The following is an 18,609-nucleotide window of genomic DNA, read 5'->3' as shown; positions in this document are numbered from 1 at the left end:
CCTCTGTAATGTCATTGTCCTAGTCATCGGGGGTCCCCAAATTCTCACGGGTGACAAATAAAGAGGACTACCAATACATTTCCAGAAGAGTTGTCAAGAAGAAATATAGGTGGTTCAGAATTTCACAGAAATTATGACTCAAGGAAATAAATTTGGTAGAGTATTTTATTGTGTGCCATAAGCTCCCACCTCTTCCTGTACGACTGGGTCTTTTACCAGCAGTTTGAAGCGGCTATATCACTGGTTAACACTGCTGTCACTTCACTGACTTATCTATTCATCATGGTGGCCCATTCAAGTGATAGATGCTCAGCTGCAATACTAAGCATCGCCACTACACAATGTAGGGTGCTGGGAATCGTAAACTGCGAAGAGACTATTGCGGTTTCTGTTAAATGGGAGTCAGGAAAAGACCCCCCTCCCACACACACACTAATCACACAATCAACTCTTTATCTATAAATAAATATTGGAACACCCCTTTTTAGTCTCTAGTGATGGGATCTCTTGATCTGTTTCATTTATGTTGCATAGAAAAGGAGGATTGTGAAATGTTCCAATTATATAGACGTTATAGCTGTCAGAACACATCAGCGGGCATCGACATGTGGCTCTCCAGCTATTGCTCAACTACAGCTCCCAGCAAGCCTCAGGACAGAACATAACACAATATATAAAGCTATGGAGAGGCAGGGGAAAGGACAGACAACAACCACACAACTTGGGGTGGCCATTGCTTAGGGCTGGGTTTCATCCTGGCTGCTCTGGACCATTTCTTGCTGTTTGATCGTCTCTTGGGCATCACGCTGCATCTTTTCCAGCTTTGTTAGGGTGACTGATTTCAGGGGTAACAGCTTTGGTTTGCACATCACCATGGTTGGGACGTCTTCAACACATAACTGCCCTACAACAAAAGATAACAAATGTTTCACATGGGTTCCGCTGACAAATCCCATCCTATAAAACATGGACTTTTAAATTTTGCTTTATTCAAGTCCTCTTGGCTCAGGCCCAGTCCATATCACTACATGGGCTTGTCGATTTACACAGCCTATTATATGTGACCCAGAAGGCAGCAGCCCCATTCATTCCTGCAAGGCCGACTTCTAAGGCCCGTTCCACACTTGCGAGTGTGATGTGATGAACTCGCAACGCAAGCTGCCGGGAACGCACGGCCCGAACGCTGCACACCGGGAGTGAACTGACATGCTGAGTTCATCTCATCACACTCGCAAGTGTGGAACGGGCCTAAGTTTTTCATAGGAATGAACCGAGTCACTTTAGTAGTCATCTGATATGTTAAGTAACCAGATCATAACAAAGCTGCAAGGATCCGCATCAAAGGGGAAGTACCTCTTCTATAGGTATGGTCCAGAAATACTATCACTAAGAGGTTATCACACTAATTAATCATCATTGTTTTAGAAGAAAGAATTATCGAAGGTTATGTTCTAAAATAAAATATTTTTATGTTTTGGAATCTTTGTATTTGACCATACAGTCTGCAATATCAGGTATCGTACCTGAAGAGGTGTGTAATCAGACCTTTGTGTAAGCTGTTAGGAGCAGCAGGACTGTGATATATGGATTTATATGTCAGTAAATACAACTGTGAAGGTAGAGCAGCACTGTGAAGGAGAGGACTAGAGTCCCACTGTGGGTGCAAGCCTCAGCTGACCGGACTCAAGGTAAGCAATGAAGAAAAAAAGGCAGCACTCCTGGAAAAGGCTAGGATGCTTGAAAATAGCTCCATTGAGGGGCTGAAACGTCGCACCGCACTTTCCACATTGGGTGAATAAACACCTAGCCTTTTCCAGGAGTGCTGCCTCATCTCTTTTTTTTTTCTGGATTTATATTTCAGGATGTCCCTACACTGCTTTGAAGGTGTCTTATGAAGTTTTATTGATAATCCTTGGTCCAATTACAGCAAAAAAAAAAAAAATGTTGAAACTCCAATTGTCACCGGCGCAAAAAAAAAAAATAAATTGTCTGGATCTGCAATTATAAAATATACAGTTTCAACTTGCATGCAAATTCAAGTTAAGAACAAACCTATGGAACCTATACTGCCTGTATTAGGAATTGTTCCTTGGATAGATGTGTAGTCTACCTTTGTGTATGGTGTTAGTAGCAGCAGAACTGTGAAATATGCATTAATATTCCAGGACTGTAACTTCTCCAAGTGCACTGGGGATGATGTGTCCTCACACTTCTGTGCTCATAGCAGGCTTTTCAGCCCCTTCACTGTCAGCCATGAATAAAGGCTAAAGAAGACACCAGAGGAAAGGGAAATGTGTAGCACAGAACACAGCAGTGTGAGGACACATCCCCTGTAGAGAAGCTACAGTGCTGGAATATAAATACTTCACAGTCCAGATGCTACTTAGGTGATCAGACCTTTGTGTATCTATCTTTCCAGGGTCAATATATTATCCTGGCTACACCGAGCACAGCAGTGTGAGAACACACCCCCAGTGCACTTAGAGAAGCTACAATCCTGGAACATAAAACCATGTTTGACAGCTCTGCTGCTACTGACAAACACATCTCTCCAGGGACAATACATAACACTTTATGCAGTCAGCATGGTCGCTGTGTATGTTATTAGGAGCAAGACTGTAAAATATGGTTTAATATTCCATGATTGGGGTAGTGCTCCTCGCAGCCAGTGTTTGGTATTGTTCCCTGGAGAGATGTATAATTTGACAGTTATGTTATCAGCAGGACTGTGAAAAATGGATTTTTATTCCAGGAAGTGCATTGGGGCGGTGGGACAGTCAGCGAGAGAATGGATACAGAGCTTATACTGCACAGGACTCCCATTATCAGGGGGTTCCCAGCATCTGGACCCCCACCAGTCAGCGAGTGAACCTCTATCCTGCACAAAACTCTACAACTTGGTCCAAACCGTTTAAATCTCTGTGAAATAGAGATTTAATAATGAAATAATTATAGAAAATAATCTACGCCGAACTCCACATTTAGGGGCTCCCAGGACAGCCCCCATCTTATACCATCTCTAAATGTTGTTATGAAGGATAAATGTCCCCAGTGTTAATCCGCTTCCTTTAATGTCGGAGTGCCTCCTGCTGTCATACGTTTTATGACGGGAGAGTCGCTCTACAAATCCTAGTAAAATGCATGCACTCACCTTGTTTAGGGAGCACCTCCCGGAACATAGACTTCACCTCTGGCATTGCGGATGTATGGAGAGAGAACACACAGGATTATACTGGAAGGGAACTCCGGAGGAAATATCTGAGACGTTCTACAAGGTAAGAGACATTTCAGCTGAAAGTGGAAGGAAAAACTCAGCACAGACGTGTCCAGATTATAAGTGTACACAAATGTAACAATCACCCTGCAGGCTATGGTCAATATGGCTGCACGTTACAGCAATGCAGACTCACAGCATATAACATCTATGCCTGCAACACTACAGCTGAGAATTTCTTATACTTGTAGCAGGAATCTCACTTCTACCCTGATTGTTTAGTACAACTTATTCATCTGAAGAAGAAAATACTTATCTCACATACAATTATATAGAAATAATAAGTACAAGATAAGAAAGATGTAACTCAGGATCAGTACAGGATAGGTAATGTCATGTATGTACAGAGTGACTGCACCAGCAGCAGAATAGTGAGTGCAGCTCTGGGGTATAATACAGGATGTAACTCAGGATCAGTACAGGATAAGTAATGTCATGTATGTACACAGTGGGGCAGATTTATCAAGCTGTCTGAAAGTCAGAATATTTCTAGTTGCCCATGGCAACCAATCACAGCTCCCCTTTAAAATATTCATGAGCACTGATAAAATGAAAGCTGAGCTGTGATTGGTTGCCATGGGCAACTAGAAATATTCTGACTTTCAGACACTTGATAAATCTTCCCCAGTGTCTGCACCAGCAGAATAGTGAGTGCAGCTCTGGAGTATAATACAGGATGTAACTCAGGATCAGTACAGGATAAGTAATGCGATGTATGTACACAGTGACTGCACCAGCAGCAGAATAGTGCGTGCAGCTCTGTAGTATAATACAGGATGTAACTCAGGATCAGTACAGGATAAGTAATGTCATGTATGTACACAGCGTCTGCACCAGCAGCAGAATAGTGAGTGCAGCTCTGGTGTATAATACAGGATGTAACTCAGGATCAGTACAGGATAAGTAATGTCATGTATGTACACAGTGACTTCACCAGCAGCAGAATAGTGAGTGCAGCTCTGGAGCATAATACAGGATGTAACTCAGGATCAGTACAGGATAAGTAATGTCATGTATGTACACAGTGACTGCACCAGCAGCAGCAGAATAGTGAGTGCAGCTCTGGAGTATAATACAGGATATGTGATTATTGTTCGTCCCATCTTCCTTATTATTTACCTGTACGCAGCGGATAAAAATCCAAATCCTACAAAACCCTTCGTTACTTAGCAACAGATGTCGTCATCACGTACGTAGACGCTGCGCATTGCCCGCTGGGAAGTGTAGTTCTGCCAGTCTGTAGTTGCAGTGAGGTGAGTCATTGCTTGTTCATATTTTCCATCTTCTTACGGTGATTTGTAGCACGCGTCGGGGATGTGTCGTTGTGTTGTTATCATAACGGTACAGTTTATTTCTTTACGATTGTACACGAATTGCAATAAAGTTTGTTGAAATTTTAAAAAAAATCGTCAACATCGGGAGGAAAAACGAGACTCTCGTGAGGGGGCGGGCCTGTATGTACCATGTGACGTCTGGTAGGCGGGGCGTAGTGACTGGTGGTCACGTGAGTTGGAGGGAGGGGAGCGCGGTGACGTCTTGCGTCGCAGAGCGGAGGAGGAGGCGGAGAGGAGGAGGAGGATGGCGGCGGAGAGCGGAGCTGGGAGACGGGCGGAGGAATAACAACAACATCACGGTGCGTGTCAGCCCCTGGCCCTGCCTGCCGGGCGTGCATGTAGCGGGAGCTGTGTGCGGGGTGCGGCTGTCTCCCCGACACTGGAGGCCTTGCAGCCTGGGCCCGAGCATTCATCCCCGGGGTGACAGGGCGCCCCCGCCCGTGTGACACTGCTGACCCCTCCATACTGGAGCACCCCCGCATCTCTACACCTTATGCTCCATTATCAGTGCCAGGTACCCTCTGTCCTGTACTTCACATACTACCCCCACCCATTCCGTTTAGTGCGGAGCTCCCCCCCCCATCATAAAGTGCCCAGAGCCCCCCCCCCCCCATCATAAAGTGCCCAGAGCCCCCCCCCCCCCATCATATAGTGCCCCGAGCTCGCTCCCCCCCCGTCATATAGTGCCCAGAGCTCGCTCCCCCCCATCATATAGTGCCCAGAGCTCGCTCCCCCCCATCATATAGTGCCCAGAGCTCGCTCCCCCCCATCATATAGTGCCCAGAGCTCGCTCCCCCCCATCATATAGTGCCCAGAGCTCGCTCCCCCCCATCATATAGTGCCCAGAGCTCGCTCCCCCCATCATATAGTGCCCAGAGCTCGCTCCCCCCCATCATATAGTGCCCAGAGCTCGCTCCCCCCCATCATATAGTGCCCAGAGCTCGCTCCCCCCCATCATATAGTGCCCAGAGCTCGCTCCCCCCCATCATATAGTGCCCAGAGCTCGCTCCCCCCCATCATATAGTGCCCAGAGCTCGCTCCCCCCCATCATATAGTGCCCAGAGCTCGCTCCCCCCCATCATATAGTGCCCAGAGCTCGCTCCCCCCCATCATATAGTGCCCAGAGCTCGCTCCCCCCCATCATATAGTGCCCAGAGCTCGCTCCCCCCCATCATATAGTGCCCAGAGCTCGCTCCCCCCCATCATATAGTGCCCTGAGCTCGCTCCCCCCCCATCATATAGTGCCCTGAGCTCGCTCCCCCCCCATCATATAGTGCCCAGAGCTCGCTCCCCCCCCATCATATAGTGCCCAGAGCTCGCCCCCCCCCCATCATATAGTGCCCAGAGCTCGCTCCCCCCCCATCATATAGTGCCCAGAGCTCGCTCCCCCCCCATCATATAGTGCCCAGAGCTCGCTCCCCCCCATCATATAGTGCCCAGAGCTCGCTCCCCCCCATCATATAGTGCCCAGAGCTCGCTCCCCCCCCCATCATATAGTGCCCAGAGCTCGCTCCCCCCCCCATCATATAGTGCCCAGAGCTCGCTCCCCCCCCCATCATATAGTGCCCAGAGCTCGCTCCCCCCCCATCATATAGTGCCCAGAGCTCGCTCCCCCCCCATCATATAGTGCCCAGAGCTCGCTCCCCCCCATCATATAGTGCCCAGAGCTCGCTCCCCCCCCATCATATAGTGCCCAGAGCTCGCTCCCCCCCCCCATCATATAGTGCCCAGAGCTCGCTCCCCCCCCATCATATAGTGCCCTGAGCTCGCTCCCCCCCCCATCATATAGTGCCCTGAGCTCGCTCCCCCCCCCCATCATATAGTGCCCTGAGCTCGCTCCCCCCCCCCCCCGTCATATAGTGCCCAGAGCTCGCTCCCCCCCATCATATAGTGCCCAGAGCTCGCTCCCCCCCCATCATATAGTGCCCAGAGCTCGCTCCCCCCCCCATCATATAGTGCCCAGAGCTCGCTCCCCCCCATCATAAAGTGCCCAGAGCTCGCTCCCCCCCCCATCATATAGTGCCCAGAGCTCGCCCCCCCCCCATCATATAGTGCCCAGAGCTCGCTCCCCCCCCCCATCATATAGTGCCCAGAGCTCGCTCCCCCCCCATCATATAGTGCCCAGAGCTCGCTCCCCCCCATCATATAGTGCCCAGAGCTCGCTCCCCCCCCATCATATAGTGCCCAGAGCTTGCTCCCCCCCATCATATAGTGCCCAGAGCTCGCTCCCCCCATCATATAGTGCCCAGAGCTCGCTCCCCCCATCATATAGTGCCCAGAGCTCGCTCCCCCCATCATATAGTGCCCAGAGCTCGCTCCCCCCATCATATAGTGCCCAGAGCTCGCTCCCCCCATCATATAGTGCCCAGAGCTCGCTCCCCCCATCATATAGTGCCCAGAGCTCGCTCCCCCCATCATATAGTGCCCAGAGCTCGCTCCCCCCCCCCCCATCATATAGTGCCCAGAGCTCGCTCCCCCCCCATCATATAGTGCCCAGAGCTCGCTCCCCCCCCATCATATAGTGCCCAGAGCTCGCTCCCCCCCATCATATAGTGCCCAGAGCTCGCTCCCCCCCCATCATATAGTGCCCTGAGCTCGCTCCCCCCCCATCATATAGTGCCCAGAGCTCGCTCCCCCCCCCATCATATAGTGCCCAGAGCTCGCTCTTCCCCCCCCATCATATAGTGCCCAGAGCTCGCTCCCCCCCCCCCCCCCATCATATAGTGCCCAGAGCTCGCTCCCCCCCATCATATAGTGCCCAGAGCTCGCTCCCCCCCCCCCATCATATAGTGCCCAGAGCTCGCTCCCCCCCCATCATATAGTGCCCAGAGCTCGCTCCCCCCCCATAATATAGTGCCCAGAGCTCGCTCCCCCCCCATAATATAGTGCCCAGAGCTCGCTCCCCCCATCATATAGTGCCCAGAGCTCGCTCCCCCCCCATCATATAGTGCCCAGAGCTTGCTCCCCCCCATCATATAGTGCCCAGAGCTTGCTCCCCCCCATCATATAGTGCCCAGAGCTTGCTCCCCCCCATCATATAGTGCCCAGAGCTTGCTCCCCCCCATCATATAGTGCCCAGAGCTTGCTCCCCCCCCCATCATATAGTGCCCAGAGCTTGCTCCCCCCCCATCATATAGTGCCCAGAGCTTGCTCACCCCCCATCATATAGTGCCCAGAGCTTGCTCCCCCCCCATCATATAGTGCCCAGAGCTTGCCCCCCCCCCATCATATAGTGCCCAGAGCTTGCCCCCCCATCATATAGTGCCCAGAGCTTGCTCCCCCCCCATCATATAGTGCCCAGAGCTCGCTCCCCCCCCATTATATAGTGCCCAGAGCTTGCTCCCCCCTATCATATAGTGCCCAGAGCTCACTCCCCCCCCCCCCATCATATAGTGACCAGAGCTCGCTCCCCCCCATCATATAGTGCCCAGAGCTCGCTCCCCCCCATCATATAGTGCCCAGAGCTCGCTCCCCCCCATCATGTAGTGCCCAGTTTTCCCCCCCATCATGTAGTGCCCAGTTTTCCCCCCCATCATGTAGTGCCCAGTTCTCCCCCCCATCATGTAGTGCCCAGTTCTCCCCCCCATCATGTAGTGCCCAGTTCTCCCCCCCATCATGTAGTGCCCAGTTCTCCCCCCCATCATGTAGTGCCCAGTTCTCCCCCCCATCATGTAGTGCCCAGTTCTCCCCCCCATCATGTAGTGCCCAGTTCTCCCCCCCATCATGTAGTGCCCAGTTCTCCCCCCCATCATGTAGTGCCCAGTTCTCCCCCCCCATCATGTAGTGCCCAGTTCTCCCCCCCATCATGTAGTGCCCAGTTCTCCCCCCCATCATGTAGTGCCCAGTTCTCCCCCCCATCATGTAGTGCCCAGTTCTCCCCCCCATCATGTAGTGCCCAGTTCTCCCCCCCATCATGTAGTGCCCAGTTCTCCCCCCCATCATGTAGTGCCCAGTTCTCCCCCCCCATCATGTAGTGCCCAGTTCTCCCCCCCCATCATGTAGTGCCCAGTTCTCCCCCCCCATCATGTAGTGCCCAGTTCTCCCCCCCATCATGTAGTGCCCAGTTCTCCCCCCCCATCATGTAGTGCCCAGTTCTCCCCCCCCCCATCATGTAGTGCCCAGTTCCCCCCCCCCCATCATGTAGTGCCCAGTTCCCCCCCCATCATGTAGTGCCCAGTTCTCTCCCCCCCATCATGTAGTGCCCAGTTCTCTCCCCCCCATCATGTAGTGCCCAGTTCTCTCCCCCCCATCATGTAGTGCCCAGTTCTCTCCCCCCCATCATGTAGTGCCCAGTTCTCTCCCCCCCATCATGTAGTGCCCAGTTCTCTCCCCCCCATCATGTAGTGCCCAGTTCTCTCCCCCCCATCATGTAGTGCCCAGTTCTCTCCCCCCCATCATGTAGTGCCCAGTTCTCTCCCCCCCATCATGTAGTGCCCAGTTCTCTCCCCCCCATCATGTAGTGCCCAGTTCTCTCCCCCCCATCATGTAGTGCCCAGTTCTCTCCCCCCCATCATGTAGTGCCCAGTTCTCTCCCCCCCATCATGTAGTGCCCAGTTCTCTCCCCCCCATCATGTAGTGCCCAGTTCTCTCCCCCCCCATCATGTAGTGCCCAGTTCTCTCCCCCCCATCATGTAGTGCCCAGTTCTCTCCCCCCCATCATGTAGTGCCCAGTTCTCTCCCCCCCATCATGTAGTGCCCAGTTCTCTCCCCCCCATCATGTAGTGCCCAGTTCTCTCCCCCCCATCATGTAGTGCCCAGTTCTCTCCCCCCCCCATCATGTAGTGCCCAGTTCTCTCCCCCCCCCCATCATGTAGTGCCCAGTTCTCTCCCCCCCCCCCCCCCATCATGTAGTGCCCAGTTCTCCCCCCCCCCATCATGTAGTGCCCAGTTCTCCCCCCCCCATCATGTAGTGCCCAGTTCTCCCCCCCCCATCATGTAGTGCCCAGTTCCCCCCCCCCCATCATGTAGTGCCCAGTTCCCCCCCCCCATCATGTAGTGCCCAGTTCTCTCCCCCCCATCATGTAGTGCCCAGTTCTCTCCCCCCCATCATGTAGTGCCCAGTTCTCTCCCCCCCATCATGTAGTGCCCAGTTCTCTCCCCCCCATCATGTAGTGCCCAGTTCTCCCCCCCCCCCCATCATGTAGTGCCCAGTTCTCTCCCCCCCCATCATGTAGTGCCCAGTTCTCTCCCCCCCCATCATGTAGTGCCCAGTCCCCCCCCCCCATCATGTAGTGCCCAGTTCCCCCCCCCCATCATGTAGTGCCCAGTTCTCCCCCCCCCCCCATCATGTAGTGCCCAGTTCTCCCCCCCCCCCCATCATGTAGTGCCCAGTTCTCCCCCCCCCCCCATCATGTAGTGCCCAGTTCTTTCCCCCCCATCATGTAGTTCCCAGTTCTCTCCCCCCCCCCCCCCTCCATCATGCAGAGCCCACGGGCTCCCCCATCATACAGTGCCCAGAGCCCCCCATCATTTGACACCCTAAAGTGTCATCGCCCTCTTCATCTATAGCTGCCACATCCCGTCCCCACCTTGTCTGAAGCGACAGAGTGATCAGTAGGGAAGACGCCAATATGTACAAGACAAGAATCCAGAGGAGGCTTCTGCTCCAGGATCCTCTGTGGGGGTCACACCCTGGGCAGAGTAACTTGGCGGTGCAGGGTTGTTTTTTGTGCCCGAGCCTCACATTCTGTCGGTGGTTGCTGTACTTTACATCCAGAAGCTATAACTTTTACTTTGACAAGAGCTTGTTGCTCAGCTCAATACAGAGAGCACAGAGCACAACTGTGTGAGAAAATTTCCCCCTCTCCTCTCCACTAGTGCGGTTGGAGAAGCTACAATCCTGAAACATAAATCATATGTATCACAATCCTGCTGCTACTAACATATAAAAATAAACATATCTCCAGAGACAATTCCAAACACTGCCTGCAGAGAGCAAAGATCACAGCAGTGTGAGAACATCTCCTGTGGCGAAACTACAATGCTGAGATATGAGTACATACTTCACAGTCCAGCTTCTACTTCCACAGTGGTCTGATTACACAGCTCTCCAGGGACAATACATTACACTGGCTGTAGAGCACAGCAGTGTGAGGACACTGCTATAGAAATCCATATATCACAGTGCTGCTGCTACTAACAGACACAAAGTTCTGATTACACATCTCTCCAGGGATAACATGTAGCACTGGCTGCTGTCTGGTCACACCTGCTGACATGTTCCCTTTAAGGTTTATCGTGTGATGCTCTTTAGATCCCCTTTATGTAGTTGGGGTGATTATGTCATGAGCAGAGTTTTACCTTTACATCTGTGTATTGGTAGCAGCTTTTCTGTGGCTTCTCTGTAACAATTATTGTCTTCAGGAGCCATTTACATGTAGATGGGTCCTTATTCGCTTCGATTCCTTTTATTTAAAGGGGCTGTCCTGTGCAGATTTATACTTTTAGAGGCTCTCTACCTATCACATCATCCTGGAGTGTGAGGACAAATGGTGGTGATGGCCTACTACATAGGAAGGTCCTATTGCCTTCCCATACAGCTGCTCCCACTGATCAGTTTATCCCATGTCCTATGTGTAGGGGATATCAGCAGACCTTTAGCCAGTCCCATTATGTTCCCCCTGAATGGAGGGGCCCCCCAACATGAGATGAGCAGTTCCAGGTTTCTGGCAGCTGCTGATCTCCACTGCTCTGCTCCGGCCTTGTAGTAGTTGTGTGGGCAGAGTTGCTCTTTATATTCGCGGCTGTGCCGCTCCCTGGTCTCTCGGGGTCTGCACCCTGTGTAGCGGCCCCGGGGTCACTTCTGCCGTCCAATCTATTTGTCTGTGTTTAGTAAGTCCGGCCATTTGGGGATTATAGGATTATGGCAGAGCTCCTTCTGTCAGATTTACATGAAAATCCTCATATTTGATAACATTCACTTTAATATCTGTAGCCTAGGGGAGGCTGAGACTTGTAGTCTCTTCATAGCCAGAGGGATTCCGATCATATTCCTGCAAACACCATAGTTTAAGGAAAATCTGATCCCAATTGAACCCTTAAATATGGTGATATGTATGTATGGCAGACGGGTGCAGACTGAGACATAGTAAACAAATTTTAAAGGGCAACGTCCTAAGGGAAGAGGGTCAAAGGTTCCCAGGTGACATATACAGACGTATTCAGTTCACAGGTTAACCCATTAACTCCTAGGTATATGTGCACATTGAATCTACTAGCAAAACAGTGAGTGCAGCTCTGGAGTATAATACAGAATGTAACTCAGGATCAGTACAGGATAAGTAATGTCATGTATGTACACAGTGACTGCACCAGCAGCAGAATAGTGAGTGCAGCTCTGAAGTATAATACAGGATGTAACTCAGGATCAGTACAGGATAAGTAATGTCATGTATGTACACAGTGACTGCACCAGCAGAATAGTGAGTGCAGCTCTGGAGTATAATACAGGATGTAACTCAGGATCAGTACAGGATAAGTAATCTCATGTATGTACACAGTGACTGCACCAGCAGCAGAATAGTGAGTGCAGCTCTGGAGCATAATACAGGATGTAACTCAGGATCAGTACAGGATAAGTAATGTCATGTATGTACACAGTGACTGCACCAGCAGCAGAATAGTGAGTGCAGCTCTGCAGTATAATACAGGATGTAACTCAGGGTCAGTACAGGATAAGTAATGCCATGTATGTACACAGTGACTGTACCAGCAGCAGAATAGTGAGTGCAGCTCTGGGGTATAATACAGGATGTAACTCAGGGTCAGTACAGGATAAGTAATGCCATGTATGTACACAGTGACTGTACCAGCAGCAGAATAGTGAGTGCAGCTCTGGGGTATAATACAGGATGTAACCCAGGATCAGTACAGGATAAGTAATGTCATGTATGTACACAGTGACTGCACCAGCAGCAGAATAGTGAGTGCAACTCTGGGGTATAATCCAGGATGTAGCTTGGGTGCAGTGCTGTTGTTGCAGGTATGTTGTTTTGTCCCAATCCTTTCAAATAGGATGCATGGATGTTTTAGTGGAGCCCAGGCTGATGGTTATATGGACTGCTTGTTTGTCTTAGTCGCCTCCATGTTTGTAGGCACTTTAAGGGGGTCTTATTGCACACAGCTGGGGGAACATGAATTCGGTTGTCTTCATCCATAACGTTTTGACAAATCATTTTGCACATTTTTTTTGGTCTTGAGGTCTTCAGATGATAGCGGCAGGAATGTTATTCCGGGCAGTGAAGAGGTTAAAGTACTTGTTGTGTCGTGTCTGATCTGTTACAATGTGTCTCCTCAGTAATGGTTGTCTCGTGGTGTATGGAGGATAGTGTCTTTCCTCGGGGTGGTTTTGCTGCATTGTGACAGGTTTTTGGCGTCTGCCAGGGGACGCAGGTACAAAGGGATCTGTGGCCTCGTAAAATAAAGGGAGTGTTGTGCCGCTGCTCCTTCCCGCTTTGTAAAGTGTCAGTCACGGGAAGGGTTAAGTGTCGCCTCCTGATCTCCACGCCCCGGCTCACAAGAGGTGCACTACAATTTATAAGCATCTGCATTGTTTTATTCATTTCCTCCAGCCCCAGGAGCTGAACTCGGGGCAACTTCCTGCTTCTGAGATGGCAGGGCGAGAAGTGACGGGCGACAGCCGCAGGGGCCTCAGTCTTCTGGTGATACTGCAGATTATATAGTGACAAAGTGCAGCAGGTTCTGTCTCTATGGACCAGGCTGTCCCTATTGGCGTTGTTAAGATCTCTGTTTGCTGCAAGTGAATGGAAATCTTCTTTGATTACATCCCCAAACTTCTCCCAGCTGACAGTTTGTTACTGTTGTAGCCAATAACCACAGACTCCTCTCCCTTCTGTCCTGATAATTTGTTACATCTTGCGGAATGCCTGACATAATGAGGAGGAAACGCTTCCTGAATGTTTGTATCTGGAGTTCAGCTTCCATTCATTGACCGCAAGCAGAGTGAAATATTAATAACGTCTTTGATAAATGTGATCGGACATTTAAAGGGGTTTTCCCAACCGAGCAATGTGGGTGGGGGTGATTGTCCAGTTGGGGGGGGTCCTCCCGATTATCTTAAGAGGTGTGTGAGTGAAGCATTTGTCTGCATCCTACCACTCCATTCACATGTAACATTCCTGAAATCATTGGGGGTTCCAGCAATCGGACCCCAACAAACAAAGGGCCATATATGGGAGAAAACCCCTATAATTATGGTTATTAGAGAAACTGGAAGACCCATCCCAGCTCCTACTACCCCACAAGGGAGCAGGTGGACCCCTTCACCCTCCTGACCCCCCTCATAGTGAAGTGGATGGAAGATGCAGCTGAATAAGGATCTGTCACTGCTTGAATTTGTCCGTTCTGTGACCCCCAGGATGAATTTTTTGGGGGATTTTTAGGCACCCAAAGCGGACCTGCTTCACTTGACCACGGAGGAAGCTGTGGGGTCCGTTGCAGGGAGGGCTGAGTGATGATACATTGACGTTTTTAGTAATTTATTCACATTACTGACATTTGTGGTAAAGAAGATTTTTTTTTTTTACCTTTTTATGCAATTTTTGAAAACAGCCCAGGAGCAACTTCCAGACGTGAACCTGAGCGATGAGCGTGGTCCGGTGCGGGGGAGGGGAGAATGTGTCCACAAATAGTTGGGATCCTTGGAGCGTTTGGCATATTTTAGTAACGACTTTTGTCACTCGTTTATATTTTGCGCCTTTGTTACCTCCTTCCCTATAACTGGACTGTGACTGATCTTCTGTGATTTTTCTGTGATTTCCTTGTATTTGGAGGTTGTACAGAGAATTACAATTTCAGGTTTTACCAGTTTTTACATTTTTATGTGTTTCAAGCGTGTTTTGTGCTGGAAGCTCCTCTCCATCCACCCCCCAAATTACCCAGATTTGCCATTTTGACATCTTGTGGTGATTGTGATCCCATTAATCTACTAGTTGCCGTTTTCTTCCTTGTCATTCAGCGTTGCATGCTGTGAAATAATTTTGATACATTCAGACATTATACTGTATTTTATGGACTATAAGATGCACTTTTGATTTGGTCATCCAAAAGGTCATCTGGTCAGGGGGAGCAGGTGTGGAGGGGCGGGGGAGGGTAAGCGGAGGCAGGTGAGTTGGGGTGGGGGGGGGAGCGGAGGTAGGTGAGGAGAGACTGGAGGGGGGGGGTTTAGCAGAGGCAAGGGAGCACAAGGGGTGCTGTGTCAGTTGGGGGAGCAGGGGCATGTCTCTGAGGTTGTTTGAAACGTTTGATCAGAGCTTCCCATGATCTCAGTAGCGTCTGGTAGTACTGGATCCTTCTGACCTTCAACTTGTAAGACTTTTTTTCTTGGTAAAAAGAGCGTCTTTTGGTCCTATAAATACGGTAAGTATGTATCCGGGGCCTGTGCTTACAGCAGAATCTCGTGATAATTGTATCTATCGGGGGCCTGATAATGCATGTATATTTCTGCAGCCATGTACTTACAGTAGCGTCTGCAGCCTCTCACTTGGGCCTGGAGCACAGACCAGACTTATTTTCTGGGTGAGGGAAAGTCTTCTAGGTCCATGGAGACTGACGATAGGTAGTGCAGAAAGAAAGGCGATATTGTTCTCCATTCTGTATTGGTTATTGTTACCTACTTTAACTTTTTCACTAAAATTTATTGTAAATGATGTTTTTTGGGCAGAGATCTAGCATGTCTGGTGGGGGCATGTTACCGCTCAGATATTTGCACAGGTGGTTGGGGCCTCAGCGCTGCGGCGCTTCTTCCTTTTTTAAGCTTTTGTTGCATGTCACTGTTTTATAAGAAACAAAAATCACAGACCCTGCAGATACCTGCCCTAGAACAACACAGACGGGATCACCTGACTTGTGTGTTTAGATGAATAGTTGTATGTCTGGAGAGAAGCCTCAGTGTCCAGGTGTAAGACACACTGTCATGGTCTCTAAAAGGGAACCTGTCAGCATGTGTGACCATACAAACTGCTTTCAGTCTTATGTATTGTTCCTGCAGAGCTGTGTAATCAGACCACTGGGCATGTTAGTAGCAGCAGGACTGTGATATATGGATTTATATTCCAGGATTGTACTGGGGGGCATGTCCTCACACTGTTGTGCTCTGTGCTCTCTAGAGCCAGTGTTATGTATTGTCCCTGGAGAGATGTGATTAGACCTTTGAGTATGTTGTTGGGAGCAGCAGGACTGTGATATATGGATTTATATTCTATTCTGCAGCTTCCCCAAGTGCACTGGTAGTCCTCACACTGCTGTGCTCTCTAATTTACACTGCTTCAATCCCCTCTTCTATGGGTAAAAGCAATAACATTGTTCAGCATGAATACTGCAAGCAGTTAATCAAAGCAGAGGACACAGCAGTGTTAGGACACGCTTTCAGTGCACAAAATCTACAATCCTGGAATGGAATTGAAATCCATATATCACAGTCCTGGTCCAATGTGCAACATACACAAATGTCTGTCCTCACACTGCTTTGCTTTGTGCAGTGATCTGCTCTTTCTCATGCCCTTCTTCACTGCTGTATTAGTCCAGTTAATTAAATAGCTTTTACACTTGATTAGAAGACGGGCCATGGAGCATTATATTTCACAGTCCTGCTGCTACCAGAAACATACACAAAGGTCTGATTACACATCTGACCAGGGACAATACATAACACGAGTTGCAGTGTGAGGACACAGGCACAATGCACTTGGAGATTCTACAATTCTGGAATATAAACTCCATATATCACAGTTCTGCTACTACTATGAACATACACAAAGGTCTTAATATATTCAGGGACAATACATACCAATCTACATTGTGACTTGTTGCTTTTTTGCTGCAAATTTTATACTCTTGTATTTTTCTTGCAGATGATATAACCCAGATCTGATTCTATCATCCACTGGCGTCTTCTCTGTTCGGGGATATAAACCATGTAGCTGGGGCAATCTGTATACAGTCGTGAGCTCCTCGGATTTCTATTTCTTTCTTTGGAGATTGCGGATTCTCCTCTGCTCGGCCCATGTTGTGTTCATGAGGTTATTGGCCTAATCCTTCACTATGAGTAGCAGCATAGGAAAAGAAAAGGACCCCAAGGATAAAGACCCCAAGGGGCCTATGGCGGTCAAGGACCGTGATAAAGATGCCAAGGCCTCTGGGGCTCCTACGAAAGAGAACAAAGACAAGGACCCCAAGACCAAAGTCAATGCCAAAGAAGGGAAAAAGGAGTCCGGGGGAGCGCAGCCCGGAGTGGCCTTCTCTGTGGACAACACAATAAAGCGCCCCTCGGGGGTCTCTGGCCTGCGTAAGAAGGCCAGCAATGCTGAGGTGATAAAGGAACTGAACAAATGTCGGGAGGAGAACTCGACCCGCTTGGACTTGGCCAAGAAGTCCATCCACCAGCTCCCGGCCTCCATCAAGGAGCTGACACAACTCACAGAACTTTATTTATATGGTAACAAGCTGCCCTCGCTGCCAGCAGAGGTGGGCAGCCTGGTGAACTTGGTTACACTGGCTCTTAGCGAGAACTCTTTAACCAGCTTGCCAGACACTCTGGAGAACCTGAAGAAGCTGCGCATGCTGGACCTGCGGCACAACAAGCTGCGGGAGATCCCGGCCGTGGTGTACAAGCTGAGCTCCCTCACCACCCTCTTCTTGCGCTTCAATCGTCTCACCACTGTGGAGAAGGACATCAAGGCCCTGAGCAAGCTGACCATGCTGAGCATCCGGGAGAACAAGATCAAGCAGCTGCCCGCAGAGATCGGTAAGTGCTTGTCCGGGGGGGGGGGTCCGCAAGCCCCAAGGGTTAGGGAATGACATCATGACTGGTGGGGGTCATTCTAAGATTAATTCATTCTCTATGGCTCTGCCATCACACCCAGCTACCTGCAGTAGTCCCAAGATCAAGCAGCTGTCCACAGAGGTTGGTAAGTGCTTGTCCAGGTGGTCAGCAGGCCCCAAAGGATAGGGGGCGACATGCTGTCTGGTGGGGGTCATACTAGAGTCCATTTATTCTCTATAGCACTGCCCCGGCTACCTCCATCCGTCCCAGCATCAAGTACTCGCCCAAGAGGTCACATGCTTATTGGTGGGGGTCATACTAGAGTCCCATTCCCCTTAGTAAATGTGTCACCTTGCTATCCATTCATTCTCTGTGACACTGCCATCGTACATGACTACCTACTGCAGTCCCATAGAAGCGAATGAAGAAGCAGGGCATGTCTCCCATTAGAAGGCATGGGACCTCCAATTTTCAAATGACACTGACCTTACACCACCTACCTGTGCCGGAGAGGCTGTCTTCTGAAATGTGTCTTTAGGGGGTCCCAGTGGTCAGAATAAACTTTTTTTATTCCGCCCTATGTTATTTGTCTATCCTTCAAAGGGAACCTGCCAACTATTTTACCCCACTTACCAACTAGCCCCTATCTTCTATCTTATAGCACCTAGAAACCTGCTACTGGTGAAATATTAAAGATGACACTCGGTTTTCAGTTTATGGTTCTCTGCTACAGAACTGGACAATACAGGCAACTAAAAAAAATTGAGGTACTTCAGAAGATAAGGGTTCTGAAATGACACAACCCCTGCATCCTCTAAAATAAGAAGCTTAAAGAAGAGGGGACGCACACGTATGTCAGTGTACTTGGCTTACAATCCTTCATACTGGTGGTAGATGTCCTTTAAGATCTGTTGTGTGAACGCAGCCCTATAGAGCCATTTGTTGCCGCATGCTAATTTTATGGACTTCTGTTCTACTTCACTTTTATTTCCATATTGCCATAATTTAGTCTACTCTAGTCACCTCTAGAGCTGCATTCACCCTTGTATGTCTTCACTGTGCCTATAGATGAATCATAGTTGGGATTTTACATATATATTCCAGTCCGCTGCTCTGCATTGAATGGGAGCGATTCCCTTCTACTGGAACAGAGGATTATATAGAAGTGTGTCCTCTCCTTCCCCTCGAAAAATCCAGAAAAGGCGCTTCCTGCCTCGTCA

General features: G+C 49.7%; 2 protein-coding genes across 2 annotated transcripts in view; one reads left to right on the top strand and one right to left on the bottom strand.

The window, feature by feature from the left end:
• Positions 1 to 147: 147 nt before the first annotated feature.
• BBIP1 (BBSome interacting protein 1) lies at positions 148 to 4,854 on the bottom strand. Its single transcript, XM_072129603.1, has 3 exons — positions 4,394 to 4,854; positions 3,152 to 3,268; positions 148 to 904 (listed from the first exon to the last, which is right to left on the bottom strand). Exons 2-3 carry the CDS (start codon positions 3,195 to 3,197, stop codon positions 738 to 740), a joined length of 213 nt encoding a protein of 70 aa, XP_071985704.1. The 5' UTR covers positions 3,198 to 3,268; positions 4,394 to 4,854; the 3' UTR covers positions 148 to 737.
• The window catches only part of SHOC2 (SHOC2 leucine rich repeat scaffold protein), a 29,979-nt gene continuing 16,123 nt past the window's right edge, over positions 4,754 to 18,609 (top strand). The window contains exons 1-2 of the mRNA XM_072129592.1: positions 4,754 to 4,907; positions 16,479 to 17,371. Coding sequence (XP_071985693.1) covers positions 16,669 to 17,371 — 703 coding nt within the window. The 5' untranslated portion in view covers positions 4,754 to 4,907; positions 16,479 to 16,668. The remainder of the gene's footprint in view (positions 4,908 to 16,478; positions 17,372 to 18,609) is intronic.

The sequence above is a fragment of the Engystomops pustulosus genome, chromosome 11 (genome assembly GCF_040894005.1).
Source record: "Engystomops pustulosus chromosome 11, aEngPut4.maternal, whole genome shotgun sequence".
Lineage (NCBI taxonomy): Eukaryota > Metazoa > Chordata > Amphibia > Anura > Leptodactylidae > Engystomops > Engystomops pustulosus.
This window is presented reverse-complemented; position numbering and strand designations above follow the sequence as displayed.